The sequence below is a fragment of the Notechis scutatus genome, chromosome 1, assembly GCF_049901735.1.
Source record: "Notechis scutatus isolate UNSWTSFEM ecotype Mainland chromosome 1, rNotScu1.2, whole genome shotgun sequence".
Taxonomy (NCBI): Eukaryota; Metazoa; Chordata; class Lepidosauria; order Squamata; family Elapidae; genus Notechis; species Notechis scutatus.
In genome coordinates this window covers 574,516-593,111 of record NC_142009.1, presented here as the reverse complement: position 1 = coordinate 593,111, position 18,596 = coordinate 574,516, and the positions used below count along the sequence as shown (strand labels likewise).

The 18,596-nt window shown below is 57.6% G+C and overlaps 1 protein-coding gene across 1 annotated transcript; it reads left to right on the top strand.

Moving 5' to 3' along the window:
• Nucleotides 1-29: 29 nt before the first annotated feature.
• On the top strand, nt 30-18,332 carry OCEL1 (occludin/ELL domain containing 1). The gene is made up of 6 exons (XM_087954528.1): nt 30-209; nt 12,713-13,393; nt 14,243-14,439; nt 15,931-16,102; nt 16,232-16,282; nt 17,852-18,332. The coding sequence occupies exons 1-6, from the start codon at nt 30-32 to the stop codon at nt 17,969-17,971; spliced, it is 1,401 nt and encodes a 466-aa protein (XP_087810654.1). The 3' UTR covers nt 17,972-18,332.
• The last annotated feature ends 264 nt before the right edge of the window (nt 18,333-18,596 follow it).

Genomic DNA, 18,596 nt, shown 5'->3' with positions numbered 1-18,596 from the left:
AATCCCCACTTGGAGGTTAGGACGGGCAGATGGTGTCCCAGAACGGAAGCGGAAGCTTTAGCCCAGGGATGAAGGTTGGCGACACAGCCGGGATGTCCGTATTTGGTGGTATCGAAGTCCTGGCCTCTCACCCAGCAGCCAGGGACCACGGAGGTCTCAAGGACCCACCGCTGGCTCCTGTGCACAATCAGGTCCGGTTTGATGAAAGAGTAAGCGGATGGGACGATGGGTTCGACCCAGGAAGGGACACTTTCTCTGCACAGGAGCTCTTCTAGGTGCTGAAGGACACGCTTGTGTCGTGCACATCTCGCATTTTGGGTGAGTTTGCAGACGTGCAGGAGGCAGGTGAGGGTTTTTGGGGCACGGCAGACCCCTCGGCAGCCCTTGTGGGTGACGTGGCAGCAAACCCCTCACACGCTCCTCTACTTGGGGTGGAGAAAGCGGCCCCTCGGCTGGATTTCCCATAAGTGCAGGGGGCAGAGCACCCAGGAGGGGCACAACAGGCACTCCTGACTGGCTGCGTGACATCCAGGGTACTCCAGTCTTGGCCACCGATCGGATTTCAAGAGCAGCTTCCTCCCCTCGACTCGCACTTCTGCCGCGGTGATGACGACTGTAGAGTTTGGTTTGCACGGCTTGTTAAGCCTCCCGTCCGTGGAGTGAAAGGTGTTGTGTCACGGCAGGATGTCACACATTGTGAGGGGGTTCAACGCAGTCTCCTCAGATGGGGCCTCCTGCCAAAGGGGATCAAGGTGGGGAAGCCGGGGACCCCCAAACCTCCGTCTTTGTCATGGGTTGGAAGTAGCTCAGGAGAGAATCCTTTCGTGGTTGCAGCTGGGGTCTCACCGTGGAGCGAAGCAGCCACTCCAGTTTCTCCAGGGGGTTGTGATGCGCCTGACCTGCTATGACCTCGAGTGTGGATTTGGGCACCAGATACGTTTTCAGCAGCTCACGTCCTTGGCCTGGCTTAAGTGGTGTCTTTAGGAGCTCTGCGGCAAAGTCTTCGGCTTGGAGAGCCCTGTCGGCTCAGCCCCTTCGGTCTGTGATGGGGCAAAGAGGAGGAGGACCCCCTTCAATCAGCCAGGAGGCACATCAAAACATTTGCGTGCAATTATTTACAGATTCAGAATACGAAAACCGCCTGAAATCTAATCTGACGGGCAAACAAAAGTCCACAAATCACTGCAGAGAACCGGCGGAAAAGTTGGCCGCTCCTGGAATTGTCGCCTCCTGGCCCACAGCGCAGCCGTCGCTTATTCAACCGTCACTGGGATGGTTGTCCAAAAGAAACCCACCCCCCTCCCTTTGCCCAGGGGACTCGGGCAAGATTCAAACCTGGATGAGCCAGAAATACTTTGGGACACGGAGAGCCAAAACTGCTCAGTTGCAATGGAGCAAGATACTTTTTTGGGGGAAGGGGGACCAAGGAGTGAGGCATGTGAAAAAGGAGCCAGCAACGTCTGAAGAAGAGGGGTGGCTGTGTGCTGCCCGTGGCCCAGGAAATATTGGGCAGGGCGAAGGGGGAGCGGGTGGCACTCGAGGTCGCCATCACCTCAAAGGCAGTGAAGACACGGACGCCCAAAGCAGATCTGACAGATCACCAGGGAAGCCCCGAAAGGCGTCCACATCGACCACCAACCGCCCCAAGAGAGCCTGAGGGGTGGGGGGCCTTTCACACCCCACGTGTCACGGAGAGGCTGTGGCCAGCAGGGAAGAGGCCCGAGGGGGTTTCTGAGCTAGGAAAGTTCTGCCAGGAAGAGTTGGGGGAGGGCCAAGCCTAGGAGACCCCGACCCTCCCTGGCTCCAGGGAGCCTTTGGAAGCTGTCATTCATTCCTGCCTTGCGGGGGGGGGGGCTGAAGTTGCCCACTGTTTGGTCTTTAATTTCTTTGGCCTGCAAGGAGACGTGTTTATCCTTTGTGCAGAGCGGTTGTGTCGCCTTCTGTTCACTTTGCCTTTGTTTGAAACAGTGTGTGTGTGTGTGTGTGTGTGTGTGTGTGTCTGCCTAGAGCTTTGGAGGCCACTGGACACCCCCGAGGGTGGGGCAGCCTCCAGTTTGCCAGGTGAGATTGAAGCTCCCAGGCGCAGGTGGTCTGAGTCCACACACACACACACACACGCCATGCACACACACAGGGCCTGTCCGAGGGCCCAGCGGTCGTCCACCAGCGGGTGCTGAAGGATGTCGTCCTCACCCTCCGTCTCTCTTCCAGGGGCTCCTCCTCACGTCCAGCCACCGCTGGCTGTCCTCTCCTGGGACCTGGGTGGGCTCCTCCTGACCCCTGAGCCCCCTTTGTCCTCTGCCCATCCCGGCTGTCTCCATTTGGCCCTTAAACCGGCCTCCGCCCTTTTCATGGCACTTCACCCTAAACACGCCATTCCAGGGGGAGGCTGGATAATTACAGACTGTGCTGCAAACCACTCTTGGCTTTATTATTTTTTTGGCAACCTCGTTGATGCACGCACAACTTTTGGTCTGCAACGGCCCAAAAATCCTGTGCGGTTTCTTTCCTGCTGCCGCGCCCCAATCCCCCCAGCCCCCCCCCCCCTTGGCGGAAGTTGGCCTTGTTCTTCCTTGGCCTCCAAACGGGGGGGTGGGGGTGGGGGCCCTCCTGCAGTGGATCCAACCAGCTTTGTGCCCAGCCTGGGAGGTGCCTTAGTGACGTTTTTTCACAAGCTAATATGTGGGGCGGAGCCCACCTGCTCACTTAGGGCAGGGGTCTCCAACCTTGGCAACTTGAAGACTTGTGGAATTCTGGGAGTTGAAGTCCACAAGTCCAAAAGGTGCCAAGGTTGGAGGCCCCTGACCGAGGGGGGGGGGCTTCGAGCCACTTCTCGGCCCCTTCGGTCTTCCTGCAGGCTGAATGGCCTCCCTTGGCTCTTCTCTGCCCGGAGGGAAGGTGGGGTGGGAGGAAGGAGACCCGGGGAGGGGTCTTCCAGACGTTTTCTGGATGCAAAAGCCCCCCAAGGTTGCATGCGGGAGGCAAAGGGGCCAGGAGGGAGCCGGGCAAAGCAAAGGCCTCGCCTGGGTTGCCCCTAAGAGGCTGGGAAGGGGGGGGGAGGAGACCCCTCCCTGGGCTCTGCCTGGCAAATGTTGCACTGAAACTGGCCCTGTGGCTGGAGAGGAATTGGGAGGAGGGGGCTCTGCCAGAGGGACTCCTGGGGGGCTCCATCTGGGCAGGACTCCCTTAGCCGGACATTGTCATTCTTTCAAATGACGCCATAGCCCCCAAGCCCCTTTCCTGTCGGACTCCCTCCCTCTCTGTCCCCTCTCCCCCCATATCCTCCCCCCCACCCCAAATCCTGATCTGTGTAACTTGTCCTTCTTCCCCGCTTGGACGGCTTCCTGGGGGTCTCTGGCTTCCCTGCCCGCAGTTTTCTAACCGCCCCCCTTCTCCCCATAGGACATAGAATAACAGAGTTGGAAGGGGCCCTGGAGGTCATCTAGTCTAACTCCCCGCACAAGCAAGCAGGAGAGTCTATATAGCATTTCAGACAAGTGGCTGTCCGGTCTCTCCTTGAAAGCCTCCAGTGCTGGGCCTCTCCGTCCGCACAGCGACTGACCCGGCTGGAGGGCGATGGGGCCGTGGGGGACTCTCTCTGGGTGTGAACCAAGCCATCAATGTAAGCCATAACAGGGTTTATTACTGGGGCATCGCATGTGAGGGGAAGGCAGCCATTAAGGCTTGATCGCTCTGGGTGAAGGTGGCGAATGTATTGTGAGAATCGCCGCAATGCTTTGCGGAGACGAACACGAGAATATGCAAACAACCCAGTCAAAAGTTGACGCTTACTTAAAAATGGGGAATCCTCGTCTGTTGCTGCAGAGCTAGAGGGTCTTCCTGCTTCTGAGACGGGATGCCGCCCCCCCCCCCAGTCCTCCAGACCCCCTTCGATTCCACTCCAACCCAGTCCCGTCCCACCCAAACCCCAGCTGCCTGTGGCGAGGCACGGTGGCTGCAGGCAGGGCTAATTCCCCCCCTCCCCTTATTTGGAAGGGGTCTCCCCCCCAGGGGCAACCAGAAGCTCTGCTGAAGCCAGGTGGGGGTGGGGGGGGGGCGCGAGGGGATCCGGCTTTCTGGCCCTCTGGAGCCCGAAGGCCAAAGCTGCGTCCATCCCATCCGAGATGCCAAATCCAGACCAAGTCCACAAAAGGCAGCCAGGCCATTCCCCTAGGAGAGGAACTGGGGAGCTCAGGGTTGGAGGGTCGGGGTCTCCCTATTCTCAGCTGGGTTTTTTTTTCCCTTTTCCCTGCAAACCTCCCTGGTCAATAATACCATCAGTAAGAGCCCAAGAGGGGAAAAAGAGAGATTAAATTCAAATCGTAACCCTTTGCTGCCCTCTAGTGGGTGATCCATAAAAGCCCTGATCACCATTGACTAGCGTCTTAGGTCATCTAGTCCAGGGGTCTCCAACCTTGGCAACTGTAAGTCTGGAGGGCTTCAACTCCCAGAAAGCTGGCTGGGGAATTCTGGGAGTTGAAGTCCCCCAGGAGGCTTAAAGTTTCCAAGGTTGGAGACCCCGATCTAGTCCAACCCCCCCACCCACCCAAGCAGGAGACCCTACCCCATTTCTGACAGCCGAGTCTCTTCTCGAAAGCCTCCAGGGATGATGAAGCTCCCACAACTTCCGAGGGCAACTTCTCTTCCATGCGTGGATTGTTCTCCCTGTCAGAAAAAAATTCCTCCTTATTTCCAGGTTGAATCTCTCCTTGTTCAGCTTCCATCCATTGTTCCTTCTCTGGCTTTCAGGGGCTTTGAAGAATAGTTTGACACACACCCCTCTCTGTGGCAGCCCCTCCTCAGATATTGGAAGATGTTCTCCTGTCTCTTTCTGGATCTTAGCAACTGGAAGACGTGCAGACTTCAGTCCCCAGAATCCCCCAACCTGGGAGTTGAAGTCCACATAAAAGGCCATTTGCGGTTCCGGAGTTGGGCTTTTGACTTGCATTTGAATGAGACTCTGGTGGTTCTGGGGGGGTTTACGGGGCTCCCTCGAATGACCTTAAGATTTAGGGTCATTGCAACACAAACAGCCTGAAACGGCCCCCCTTGCAAGGAAAGCTCTCCGGCGTCCTGCACAGTTTGGGGAAAGATGCCATTCAAGTGACGCTTGAAGGGGGGTCTTGGGGGGGGGGGGAAGGAGACCCCCAGATTCTGGCTGCATTTTGGCTCCGAGTGTAGATCTTATCAGGGAGAGGATGAACTTCCAGGGAGTATTTCCACTGGCAGACGGAGAACTCGCTGCCACAAAATCACAGCTCTGCTCCCTCCGAGATCCGCGGGTGGATCCCACTTGCCGGGATGGTCCCTTCAGGTTGTCTGAATGGGGCTCCTGGGCCAGGGTGCAAACAGGCAAGCCTCAGTGAAAGCTGAGGAAATCTGACCCGGGTCTGGCCCTGCAGTTTGAACGGGTTCCCAGGCGGGCTGAGCTCAAGGGAGCTGGCTTCTCGGTTACTCTTCCTCGGGGGGGGGGGGGGGAGCGGCCAGCCTCCTGGGCAGGGCTCCTGCAATTGGGCCAAAACGGGGTGTGGGGGGTGGGTTGCATTCCTCTTGGCTTATGGGGGAAATCTTTCCAACGCCTGGGCTGGGACGTCAGAGGAGCCCCAATCAAGTCTCAGCCCCTTCCAGCAGCCTTTTCCTGGTTCCACTTGGAATATGGACTTTCTGCTTTTTCCCGTCCAGAGGGCAGAGGGGATGGACGGGAGCAGCTGGGGGTTAGCAGGAAACCAGCGCTTTTCATTTTCCAAGGGGCGAGGAAGGGGCTGCTGCGGAGGAGGACTTGGGCTGGGACGGGAGGGGGCCTGGATGGGTCCAGCCTTGGGGAGGTGTGGGGGGGCCGGAGGGTCCCAGCACAAGCCAGCCAGGCGGAGAGCAAGAGGCTTGCTCAGGTGCTCAGAATAGCAGTTTCCTTTGTGTGTGTGTGTGTGTTGTAGTGGTGGTGTTGAAGTCGCATAGGCTGCAGGGATCCAAGTGTCCAGTTTGGTAGGCGGTCTGAAAAGGGAGCGAGGCTGGCCAATCCCATCTCTTGGAGGTCACCCTGAAGGGCAGTTTGCCGTCAAAGCGCCGGGGTGGGGGGTTATCTGGGCTGAGGCCGGGCGAGGGGAGGGGTCCTCGGTCTGGCTGGGTTGGTGGTGGGTCCTCTCCAAGCTTGGCCCCTTTCAGACTTGTGGACTTCAACTCCCAGAGTTCCTCAGCCAGCTTTGCTATGACCCTCTCATCCCCTCCCCCTCCTCCTCCTCCCAGGGAACCCAGTTTTAACCCTTTTAGCTCCTTTCACACAGCAAACTCCCTTCCCTCTTAGGTTTGGGGATGTGCCGTTCCGGGAACTTCCTACAATTGTCCGTTGCCTACAGCCGACGCAGGTCTGGTGCTGAAGGGGGTCACTTGGTCAGCTGTCCAGAGCAGAGTCCCCAACCGTGGCCACTTTAAGACTTGTGGACTTCAACTCCCAGAATTCCTCAGGCAGCTTTGGGAGTTGAAGTCCACAAGTCCTAAAGTTGCTAAGGTTGGAGACCCCTGGTCCAGAGGATGGATCACAGCAGCCTCCGTCCACCAGTTGGACTTGGACTGGGATTGTGGGGGCCAATGACGAGTGGAGACTGAGCCTTGGGGGTTCAGGCAGGGGTCCCAGAGAGGGGATGAAACACCCGAAAATGTGAAAACACATTTGCTGCTAAGATTCCCCGCCACAAGAGGAGCACAGGTGGGAGGGCAGCTGATTAGAATGGAATGGAATGGAATAACAGTCGGAAGGGACCTGGGAGGTCTTCTAGTCCAACCCCCTGCCTAGGCAGGAAACCCTCCACCATTCCAGGCAAGTGGTTATCCAACATCTTTTTAAAAACTTCCAGAGTTGAAGCATTCACAATTTCTGGAGGGAAGTTGTTCCACTGGTTAATGGCTGTAACTGTCAGGAAATGCCTCCTTCGCTCTAAGTTGCTTCTCTCCTTGGTTAGTTCCCATCTGTTGCTTCTTCTCTTGCCCTCGGGGGCTTTGGAGAATAGCTTGGCTCCCTCTTCTTTGGGCCAGCCCCTTGGATACTGGAAGGCTGCTCTCCTGCCACCCCCTCGTCCTTCTCTTCCCCAGACCAGCCAGGCCCGGTTCCTGCAACCGTTCTTCTTCTTCTTCTTCTTCTTCTTTTTCTTCTTTTTCTTTTTCTTTTTCTTTTTCTTTCTTCTTCTTTGTGTGTTTCAGCTTCCAGTCCCCTCATCCTCTTAGTATTAAATCCACAGGTTCCTTCCGGCTCCTTCCTGTATCCCAATTCCCCAAGGTGGAGCAAAACTGGTGCCTTTCCAGTTTGAGCCATTGACCGTACTGACCTCCCCCCTTGGGAAGGATGCAACCCCCCCGTTTGGTCCCATCCCTGCCAGGAAAGTCGGCGGATAACCATTCCGGTCCTTTCATGTCTCTGTTTGCCTTCCTTCCGCCTCGGTCCATTTTATACAACCACACCGAAATATTTTTAGAGGCTTAATTTTAAATGTACTTTCTTATGAATACTCCACTTTTCTATGCGTTGGATTCTGACCAAGACTTTTCTATGCCTTTTGATACTTTTTGAGCCAAGGAGGGCTTTGCGTAGATGGGACGCGTGCGACTGGGACGGGGCAGGCTGGGTCCGTCTGCACCCCAGTCTGGAAAATGGGGGTTGGGGCAAAGTCCGTTTGAGATCCTGGCCAGGCCAAGCCGGCTCCTGCAGCATCCTGGCAGCCCAGAGGATTAAGGGGGGCTTCCCTTTGCTTGAATGCCGCTTCCGGGGTCCCTGTGTCTTCCTCCCCCCCTTCTCTGCTGAGACCCCCCCCCAGTGTGGTGTTGGTTACGCAACACCCCTAGGATCTCAGCGAAATGAAATGTAACCGTTACGCCAAGACGATGTTGGCCATTTTGTTTAGCCTCGCGTGAAATGGAAACGCACTAAGCTAACACAACCACACCCTTAACTCTGCAGCCTTCTGTCATCGGTGCAAATGCAGTCATACTTTCCTGCGACGCTTTATCGTATTTTCTGCCTAGGGAGAGCTTGAATATAGTAAGAAATTATTGCGATACGGAAACTATTGGTTCATACATAGGCAATTCTCAACCTACGACCATCGCTTGGCAGCTGTTCCGAGTTAAAAGTGGCACTGAAAAAAAAGCACCGACTTACGACTGGTTCTCACTCAGTGGCCGTCACGGCCCCCTCTCGATCAAAACCTGGGCCCTGGGCATGTATTCATGTAGTTGTGATGGTCGTGGTATCCTAAAGCCAGGGGATCGCGGCTTGTGACCTTCCCATCTGTCTTCTGACAAGCAGAGATCACCAGAGAAGCTGGATTCGTTTAATGACCGTGTCATTTGCTTAATGACTGCAGTGATTGGCAAAAAGGTCGTAAAACACCTCTTTGGGGTTTTTTTTTTTAACACTTTGTTTTCACATGACATACAAAAGTGTTCAGTGAACAGCATAAAGTCTGGGTCAATTTATTTATATACAATAATACTTTTCCCACTCCTAATTTCTAACTCTTTTGTCCCATCATTTATAAAACAAATCCCACATTTGAAAATATTCTGTATCTATTTTTTTCAATGTCAATGTGTCCATTTCTGTGCAACTTAATTTTTTTTAATTACGTCATCATCCTCTGTAGGTGTTTCCTTATTTTTCCAGTATTGTGCAAATACAATTCTTGCTGCTGTCAAGATACGTAATATTAAGTATAAGTTCCCTTTATCTGACTTTTCAGGTGTTATGCCTAACAAAAATATTTCTGGCTCATAATCTATATGTTGTTTTAACATTTTCTCCAACCATGTATGCATTTTTGTCCAATATTTCTTTGCTTTTACACATGTCCACCCCATATGATAAAACTACCTTGCTTAGCAACAGAAATGCTAGTCCCAATAACCGTCGTAAATCGAGGACTACCAGATGGATCATTCTTAGTCCATTTGATTTCCTGGGGCAACCCAGAGGTCTCCGTCCGGGCTGAAGGCAGAAGCTGCCCCCCCCCCAAGCATTCATGAACTGTCTTAAAGCAAGACGCCGTCTCTCCCCGTGAGAACTACGGGCAGGAAGCGAAATGGCCTCCCTTCTCGGACTGTAGAATGATGTGGTCGACCTGGAGCACCGAAACAGATTCTCCGTTTTATTTTGCAACCTTGACCTTGATCTGGGAGTCGGTTTCGGTTGTTTTTTCTACGCAGGCCCTTTTCAGGCTCCAGAACAGCCTCTCCTTGCTAAATAAACACCTGAAAGGCCCACGTGGTGGTTTTCCCCCCTCGCTCCTGGCACAGAATTTTATTTCTTTTCACGGTAGAGTTTCACTTACAAGGGCGATTTACTCCAAACACATTAAGGATGGTTGTTTAAAACTCAATGTTGTGTGTGTGTGTGTACACACCAGCTGCTGGGCTTTCGGTGGGAGGCTGCTTAGCCATTCAGAAAGATTTCCCTATTGACTTTGCAGGCAAAGCAGCTGCCCGCTGGTCACTTCTTCCTTGAGCCCCAGCAATGGACTGGCTCTGGGTTCAAGTGCTCACCCGGCCTGGGTACGAAGAGCCTGTGCTTTTCTGCCCTGCCTCACGTGCCCAGAGACTGGGCTCATGCCAGCCCTGGAGGAAGCACTTAGCAGATTTAAGCACTTCCCTCCGGCACCAAAAGGAAAGGGCACCACCAGGTGGGAAAATCCCAGCTCTCATGCCCTTAACTCTTCTGCTGCTGCTTATGGAGTTATGGTGGTGTCCCAATGGCATCCCAGTAGGCTGTGCTCAAGGTTGGGGGCAGTGTTTGTGTGCGTGTGTGTGTGTGCTTGTGACACCCTTTCCCATTTATAAACGTGGGCCTTGTAGCTTTCCATGCACTTGAAGTCTGGTGTGAGGCGTGTGATTTTGTGTCCTTGCCAATTCCTGTGAAGAGATGAAAAACACCAGCCCCGTGGCCCCCGAGTTTCCCCTGCTGCGTTTGGCAAGAGACCCAATGCAAAATGCGTGCACGCCTCTGTGTGTGTTGTGTGTTGTGTGTGTGTGAGACAGCTCAGGGCCCAGCTAAGGGACAGTCGCAGAAGAAAGCAAGATCCAAGAAGAACCTGTGGGGCAAATGCCCTTTGAAGGAGCTGGCCAAGCTACCCACAACCACAACCACACGCGCACACAGAGGCTGCGCTCCCTCCGGGTTCCTGGGGGCTCCCGGGCAGCCCATCCACTGCCCAGGGAGGCTCCCCCCGGCCACTGCTAACCGCACCCGCCCGGAGAGCGGCCCCACAGCATCCTCAGGCCTCTCCGCCTCTTGCCTGCCTGGCCCTGCCGAGAGGGTCCCCCCCCCGGGCGTGGGGGCTGCTCCTGGCCGGGGTGCAGCGATCCTGGTGGGATGATCTGCATTGGCAAAAGGCTCCCCAGTCTTAAAGGCTGTGTCTCCACCACACCGGCTGCAGGAACTCTGCACACAAACACACAATCGCACCTGGGAGCGCAGGGCAGGCGTCCACCTGGGAAGGCAGCAGGATTCCAACTGAAGGCTGAGCCAGAACCACACAGAGAACCACACAGAGACCCCCGGGGTCCTTCCGTGGCTGGGGGGGCTTGGGTTCAGGGACCCCGGGAGTTGCCAGGTGCCCAGTTCATACCACCCCACCCCTGGAAAATGGGCAGGGAGGGGGCTGGGAGGAACCGTTTGGCAGGAGCTTCTACAGGTGCCTCAGCCCCCTCCAGACAGGAGCCCCCGGTCCCATGGGACTGAGAAGGGGGGTCAGAGGTTGGAAGGAGGCCTCCTCCTCCTCCTGCTCCTCCTGCTCCTGAACGGGGATCCCTGGATCCCTGCAAAGTGGCTGTGGCCATCGAGAGCGCTTGGGCAGTGCCCCATGGGCATCTTGGTCCTGAAGTGAAATGGGGAACTTCTGGGCTCGGGGGGCTCCTCTGCCGCTCTGGGCCTGGCACTTTCCTGCAGGGCAGCCTCCGGTTAATCATTAACCTCCCAAAGCCCGATAAGATGCCCGCTTGGAGCCCAAAGCTTTTCCTGTGCCAGAGCCGGCAGAGCCCCACCAGACCGGAGCCTCCCCTCCCCCCATCGCAAAAGGGAGGAGGAAGTTGCACGCTTCCTTGCTGGCCTTTGAAGTGGGCCCTGATCCCACCCACCCCCTTCCCCTCCGGAGTGGGACCACAAGCAGGCGGAAGGTATGGGGGCCATCTTGGGGGCTCCAGGCATGGGGCCCTCAGCTGTGTGTGTGGGGGGGATGAAAGGTGAACATCCGGAGGTGGGCTGAGAAGGGGCAGCCAGAGGGGGTCTGACTGGGAGGGGGTCTCTCCTTTTCCCTCTTTGTCTTCCTCCCTCCTCCTTCTCCCCCTCTCCCTCTCCTTCCTCCTCTTCCTCTCTGCCTTCCTCCTTGGAGACTCCCACCGGGCAGACAGGCAAAGGCCGTGGTGGGGTTCTTCCCCTGAGGGGTGGTCCCCGATGGAGGCACAGGCCCACTGGACCCCCCCTGGGCAGGCTGGGGGGCCAGGAGAGGAGGGGCCCTTGAAGGCCACCTGTTTTTCAACCCTCCCTCCACCTGCAGCTCTTTCCATATCCTTTCTCGGGGCCCCCTCTGAGCAAACGAACCGACCGCAGGGCAGCCGTCTTCCTTGGCCTGAGACCCTTCAGAGTCGGCCTTGGCCTCACGTCCATCGGGAGATGCCGGGGGCTCCCTGCCATCTTAGTAATCGGCACGGTTGGCACTGCCAGCTGCCCGTCCATCTCTGGGCCTTCGGACAGGGCTGAGTCTGGGAAGGAGGGGGGTGTCCCAGGGTCACCCCAGAAAGGGAGGGGCCTCGGAGGTCCTGTGCTGGCTGCCCTCGGTCCCCTCCCCAGGGAGACAGGCTGGCGAGGGCATCAGGGCCAGCTCTGCTCCTGCCTTAGTTGGCTTGCCCCGAGAGGTGGGGGGGTCCCTCCTGGGGGGGGTAGATTCTTCCCTTTCCAACCGCTGGGGGGCCTTGGGGGCCCAGCCCTAAATGCCAAATAATTAAGTCTCCCCATAATTCTACCATTCACCTCCAAGTCCGTCCAGTAAGAGCCACATTTCGGGCTACCTATTCGAGGTGGAGAGAGGAAGTTTTCGGCCATTTCTTAATGGGCGCCACCCCCCCAAAAGGGCTCCTTCCTTCTCCCCCGCTTCCGTTCCTTGGGTGGGGCTGAAGAAAAGGGCCTCCCTGCTGGGACCAACCTCTCGGTTTCCTTATCTTTCCCCAATCAGCTGCTCCTGCCCGGAAGCCGAGACTCAGCCAAGACCCCTCCCCACAAGAGACTTGGACCCATATGGCCCTGGAGAAACCCCTTCCGGCTGGGGCAGAGAGGCGGCCTGCGGTGGGCCTGGGCCCAGCCTCCTGGCTCCCCTCCAGCCCTCTCCGTCCGGGGCCCCAGGGACCCCTAGTCCTGGGTGCAGCTCTGGGTCCGGCTCTCCGGCGGCGAGTTGCCCTCCCCTCCCTCCCCACGTGGGCCCCCGCAGTGGTCGGCCCAGCCAGCCTTCCCAGAAGGGGCCCCTCCGCAGCCCCTCCGAAGTTCCTTGGCCGGGTCCTGGCGGAAGGCTTTCGGGAGGGGGTGGAGGCGGCCCCGAGAAGAACCTCCTGCCGCCCCTTGGGACCCCACTCCTCCGGGGCCCCAAACCCCCACCCGTCCGTCCAGGCCTGGAGGGCCCTGAGAGAACCAGCCTGGCTGGCGGGGAGGAGGAGGAGGAAGGGGCGGCTCCACCAGTAGCGAGAGGAAGGAAGGGGGCCAGGACCCCCCTCGGAGGCCACCCCGTCTTCCGAGTCTGGGAAGAGGGTGTCCGTCTCCAGCCGCGGGGAGGCCTCCACAGCCCCCCCGGGATACAGGGAGAAGCTGGAGTCTTGCAAGCACAAGTACGGCCACCTGAAGTCCTGGCCCGGCCTCCTGAGGCTGCTGGGGGCCCTCGAGCTCCTCCTGGGCGGGATGGCCTTCGCCTGCACCGCGACCTCCGTCCAGAAGGACTACCAGTGGCCCCAACTGTACAGCAGCGGCTTCACCGGAGCCGGCTTTGGCTACTACGTCCCGATGACCCCCTTCGTGCTGGTGGTGGCCAGCCTGGCCTGGCTGCTGACGGTCATCCTGCTGGCCCTGGGGCTGACCACGCACTACCGGGCCATCCTGCTCGGCTCCCACTGGTGGCCCCTGGCCGAGTTCGCCCTCAACCTCTCCATGTTCCTGCTCTACCTGGCGGCCGGCATCGCCTACGTGCACGACCTCAACCGGGGGGGCCTCTGCTACTCGGCCTTTGCCTACGGGCCCCTCCTCACGGCACTCTGCCGGGTGGAGGGGGGGCAAGTGGCCGCCCTGACCTTCCTCTTCCTGGCCCCCTTGCTCTACCTGGCCGGCTCCCTCGTCTGTCTCCAGATGTGGCGGCACGAAGCAGCCCGGAGGAGGAGGAGGCTGCTCCCCGCAAGACCCCCACAGGTGGGGGGCTGGGGCCTGGACGGGGCTGGGGGAAAGCCCCCACCTTCTGGGAGACCCCTGCCTCATTCGCAGGGGCCCCGGGGCAGTCCTGGCATCTTCAGGAAGGTGGGAGAGACCTCGGTGGGCAGCCCGCCCCCCGCTCCCCAGGACAGAGGCCGTGCCGTTGGTGGGTCTGCACGTGGGTCGGAAGGGGGGCTGAGGAGACGCCTGCAGGCCCCTCACCCCCTGGGCATCCGGCCTTTTAACGCTTCCGAGTTGAAAGCCCCCAAACCCCTGGACCCAGGGGGGGCATCGCTCCGCTGAACCCCACCTTCCCTCTGTGCCGCTTCATGTCTATTAACCCACCGAGTGGGGCTCTTGCCTTAGGAGGGTTTATCCCTCTGACGATCTTCATTACTTCCCCTTTTGATTGGTCTCCTTTCTTCTTCTTCTTCTTCTTCTTCTTCTTCTTCTTCTTCTTCTTCTTCTTCTTCTTCTTCTTCTTCTTCTTCTTCTTCTTCTTCTTCTTCTTCTTCTTCTTCTTCCCCTTCTTCTTCCCCTTCTTCTTCTTCTTCCCCTTCTTCCTTCTTCCTCTTCCCCTCCTCCTCCTCCTCCTCCTCTCGTACACTGGAGGCTTCTAAATTCCTTGTGCATCTAATCACACAATAAAATATTCCGTCTTTTAAAACAATCCCCAGGGCCTTCAGTGCCACCAGGGAGGAGGCCCCCCCTTTCCCGGGGAACAAACAGGGCCCCCCTTGGCTGCAGGTGTGACCCTTGGTGAGGGAAGGGGTGGGGCTACCCAGGCTGCAGGTGAGGGTCTCTTCTTGGTCTCTTGGCCCCCCACAGCTGAGGCCGGTTTTCCTGCCGGGGGCTTCCCCTGAGCACCTGAGGATCCCTCCGGCCAAGGGACGTCCAGCCGGCCGGGGGTCCAGGCGTGTCGTGTTCTCCGAGGAAGGAGGCCCGGAAGTGCTCAACCACGCCATCCCGGTGGGGCACAACCCCAAGCCGCTTATCGTCCCCGATTACATCGTGTAAGTACTGGAGAGAGGGAACAGTACGGAGTCTGAAGGGGCCTTTGGAGGTCTTCTAGTCCAACCCCCTGCTTAGACAGGACAAGGGGTGGTCCAGTCTCTCCTTTAAGACTTTGGGGGTTTCCCCCTTACTCTCCTTCCTCTCAGCAGCTTTTCACTGGCTGACTGGGGAACGCTGGGAGTTGAAGCCCACAAGCCTGAAAGTGGCCACGCTTGGAGACTCCTGGGGGCTTCGGCCAAAAGCGTCCATGGCAGGTGTCAAAAACCAAGGTGCATTTTCAGGTCCTTCATTTTTTAAACCTGCCATCCGGGGTCAGCTAGAACCTCCCCCCCCCCAGGCCTCAACACCCCTTGGAGCTGAGCGGGGGGGGGGATGTTTCAAGGTGCCCTGGAAGGAAGGAAGGCTACGTGGGCGAGGATGCCCACCTCCAGAACCGATGCCAGCCAGGCTGGGCTCTCTGCCCAGGCCCCAATTCCAATCTTTTCTGCAGCTCCCCGTTCCTGCTGAGCTGCACCTGAGAACTTCTGCCTGCAACCAGCTGCCATCCAGGAAGCTGCAGCGTCAAGCTCTTTGGGGGGGGGGTCATTCTGGGGGATCTCAGGCGGTGTGTCCCCCCTCCCCAGCCCTGGAACTATCTGACACGGAGACACGGAGAAGGGCTACACTTAGGCCAGAAAAACCCAGAAGGAGACATACAGACTGGGGGGAGACAGGCTCAATAGCAGGAACTGGGAGAGGGATCTTGGAGTCTCAGTGGACGACCAGCTAAATAGGAGCCAGCCGTGTGCAGCAGCAGCCAAAAAAGCCAATGCAATCCTAGGTTGCATGAACAGAGGGATACAATCAAGATCAAGGGAGGTACTCATACTACTCTATAAAGGCTTACTAAGACCACACCCAGAGTCCTGCATCCAGTTTTGGTCACCACACTATAAAAAAGAGGTTGAGACTCTAGAAAAAGTGCAGAGAAGAGCAACCAGGATGATGAGGGGACTGGAGGCTAAAACACACAACGAACAGTTGCAGGACCTGGGCCTGACTAGTCTAAGAAAGAGAAGGACCAGGGGAGACAGGAGAGCATCTTCCAACATTTGAGGGCCTGCCCCAGAGAGGAGGAAGGGGGTCAAGCTATTCTCCAAGGCACCCGAAGGCCAGAGAAGGAATAATGGGTGGAAACTGAACCAGGAGAGATTCAATGTAGAAATAAGGAGACATTTTTCTAACAGTGAGAACCATCAACTAGTAGAACCGAAGTCGCCTTCAGAGGTTCATCCCTGGAAGCTTCCAAGAAGAGACTGGACTGCCCTCTGTCAGAAATGGTGTAGGGTCTCCTGCTTAGATGGAGAGGGGTTGGACTGGATGACCTACCAGGTCCCTTCCAGCTCTGTTCACCTGCATCTATCTGTATCTGTAACTGCAGAACTGCGGTTAGTCTCTCTAAAATAGGGGCGGTTTCCCCCTTGACCCTTTCCGTTCTCTCCTCCGGACAGGAGGTACCCGGCCATCGGGAGTCCGGCCGAGCGGGAGAAGTACACGGCCATCTTCAAGGACCAATATGTGGAGTACCAGGCCCTCCTGCGCGAAATCCACGCCAGCCGGCAGAGGTTCCAAGAGCTGGAGGCCCTCATGTCCAGGCTGCCCGTCCGTCCGCAGAGCAAAGAGGTCCCTGTTTGCATCCTGCCTCCCCAGGACAATCCCTGCCTCCCCTCCTGAGCCTGCCGGGGTTGGGGAGGGTCTCTCCAGGCTCCCCTGGAGGACCCCACCCTCTCTTCTCCTCCTCTTCCTCTGCAGGAGCAAAGCCGCCTCTCGGCTGTCTGGAGGGCCTACAGGGGCAAGAAGGAGGTAAGGGGGGGGGGCTTGTCACTCAACGGCTGGGGCTTCCGGGGGGGCGGGGGCTCTCTTGGGTGGGGTGGGGGGCATCTCCTCCTCCTACAGGGCCAAAGCGCAGCCCTCCCTCCTCCTCCCCGCTTGCCTCCCTCTGGGGTCCTTCCTGGCCTGGTTGGGTCTGGGGGCTGCAGACCCTGAATGCTGGAAAGACGGGGCTCCTCTGTTCCCCCCCATTTTCCTCCCTTCTCACAGAGGGTTGTGGGTGGCCTGGAATCGCCCCAGGGAGTCCTCGCTTTACCAGCAGAACCGTCATAAGTACAGGCCAGTTGCCAAGGGCCTGGATTTTGACCCCGTGACCCCGGAGGATGGGTCGTGTGAAAAACGACCCCCTTTTTCAATGCTGTGGTAGCCACAGCCTTGAGACCTCTATACCGCTTCACAAGTCAGCCTATTTGCCCCCAACCATCTGGCTCCTCATTTGACCCACCTCGAAGGAGGGAAGGAGGATCGAACTGCTGGCAGTCGGCAGAATTAGCCTGCAATGCTGCATTATAACCACAGGGAGGAAGAGAAGAAGGGAGGGAGGGAAATAGCCATAGCCCTTAGACTTATGTGCCGCTTCACAGAGTCGGGCTACTGCCCCCAACAACTGGGCCCTCATTTTACTGACTTCGGAAGGACGGAAGGCTGAGTCGACCTTGAACCTGGTGGGATTTGATCTGCCAAATTTTGCAGGCAGCCGGCTGTAAGCAGCAGCAGCAGCCTGCAGTACCGCACTCTAACCACTGCGCCACCGTGGTCACTCTGAATGGTTGCTAAACAAACGATTCCTGGTTGAGGGCTGCCTGTATGTGAGAAAGGGGCCGTGCCAGCCCTGCAAACCAACAACCCCCTCCATGCATGCCACTAAAATGGGGCTGGGGAGGGGGTGGAAGGCTTCCAAGACCACCCAAGGAAAGGAAAGGCTCAGGCTGTGAACTGTGACGCCCAAGAGTTGTCCCCCTGGGGGGAGGGGGGTTTCCTAGGTGCCCCCTCCCCTTCAGGCTCCGTTCCAGGGACCCTTTTACTCCACTGAGGAAACGCCCCCCTGTCTCCCCCCTTCAGCCCACAAGAATGAGGAGAGGGGCTCATGGGGGACAACCAAAGCCAGAGCCGATTCAGGCCGTCCTCACAACCCTTCGCTTACAACGGCAGGCTGCACAAAGGGAATTGTGGCCGGCTCTCACACTTACGGCCATTCCCTGGAGTCACGTGATCAACCTTCAGGCGCTTGGCAATCGATTCACGCTTAATACGGTCGCCGTGTCCTGGGGTCACAACGTGATCCCCTTTTGCGACCTGACTAGCCATGGGGAAGCCAGATTCGCTTAACGACCGTGTCACTAACTGAACAGCTGCAGGGATTCACTTAACAGCCGTGGCAAGAAAAGTCGTAAAATGGGGCAAAACTCCCTTAACGACTGTCTTGTTTTCCAACATACGCTTTGGGATCAATTGGGGTTGTAATAGAAATGCTTTTGGCACCAGGCTGAAGATCCGTCCTTCTCCCTCTGCCCCCCCCATTCCTCCCCCCCCCCCCCGCAGGACCCCTCCTTCCTGGAGAAACAGGAGCGCTGCGACTACCTGAGGAAAAAGCTCTCCCACCTCAAGGCCCAGATCCAGACCTTCGATGCTGACTGGAGCGAGCCGTCCGTGGCGCTTTGAGGAGGGGCCCGAAGCCCAGCCTGGAAAGGGGGAGGAAGGAAGGAGGGAGGGGCTCCTTACGGGGGGGTCAGCCGCCCTATTGGGAGTGCTGGGGAAATCTCTCCATGGAGTGGAGACCCTCCTGGGGGGCTGGGATCCATCATCCCGTGGCCCCCATGGACAGCTGGGGTGCCCCCTCCGTCCCGAGGCTCCTTTCCCAGGTGGCTCTTTGGGGGAGTTTATGCCAGGCGAACCCCCCCCATCTGCTTGCTCTGCCCCCAACAGAAAAGGGGGGGGCGTAGGGGGGGGCTCTTTGCCCCCCTGGAGCCTCAGTGCCAGAACCGGCCTGGTTTCCACCTCGCGCCAATAGGTTGAGAATAAAGAGTGGAGTGAAGAGACCAACACGACTTTCTGCGTGGTTCCATCTTTGCTCAAAGAAAAACAGGCCCAGAAGGAAGATTGGATGGGGGGGAGGGAGGGGGGGGGGGGGGTCTAGGATATGGGCCATTTCTGGGGGGCCTGGGGGCTTCTGCAGGCGACTCACGGGTGCCCCAGATGGGATCCCTCTTCCAAATAAAGTCGCTTGAAACTAAGTGGGAGGAAGGCAGGAGGCCAAAGGGGTAGGTGGTCAAAGGGGCTTCAAGCA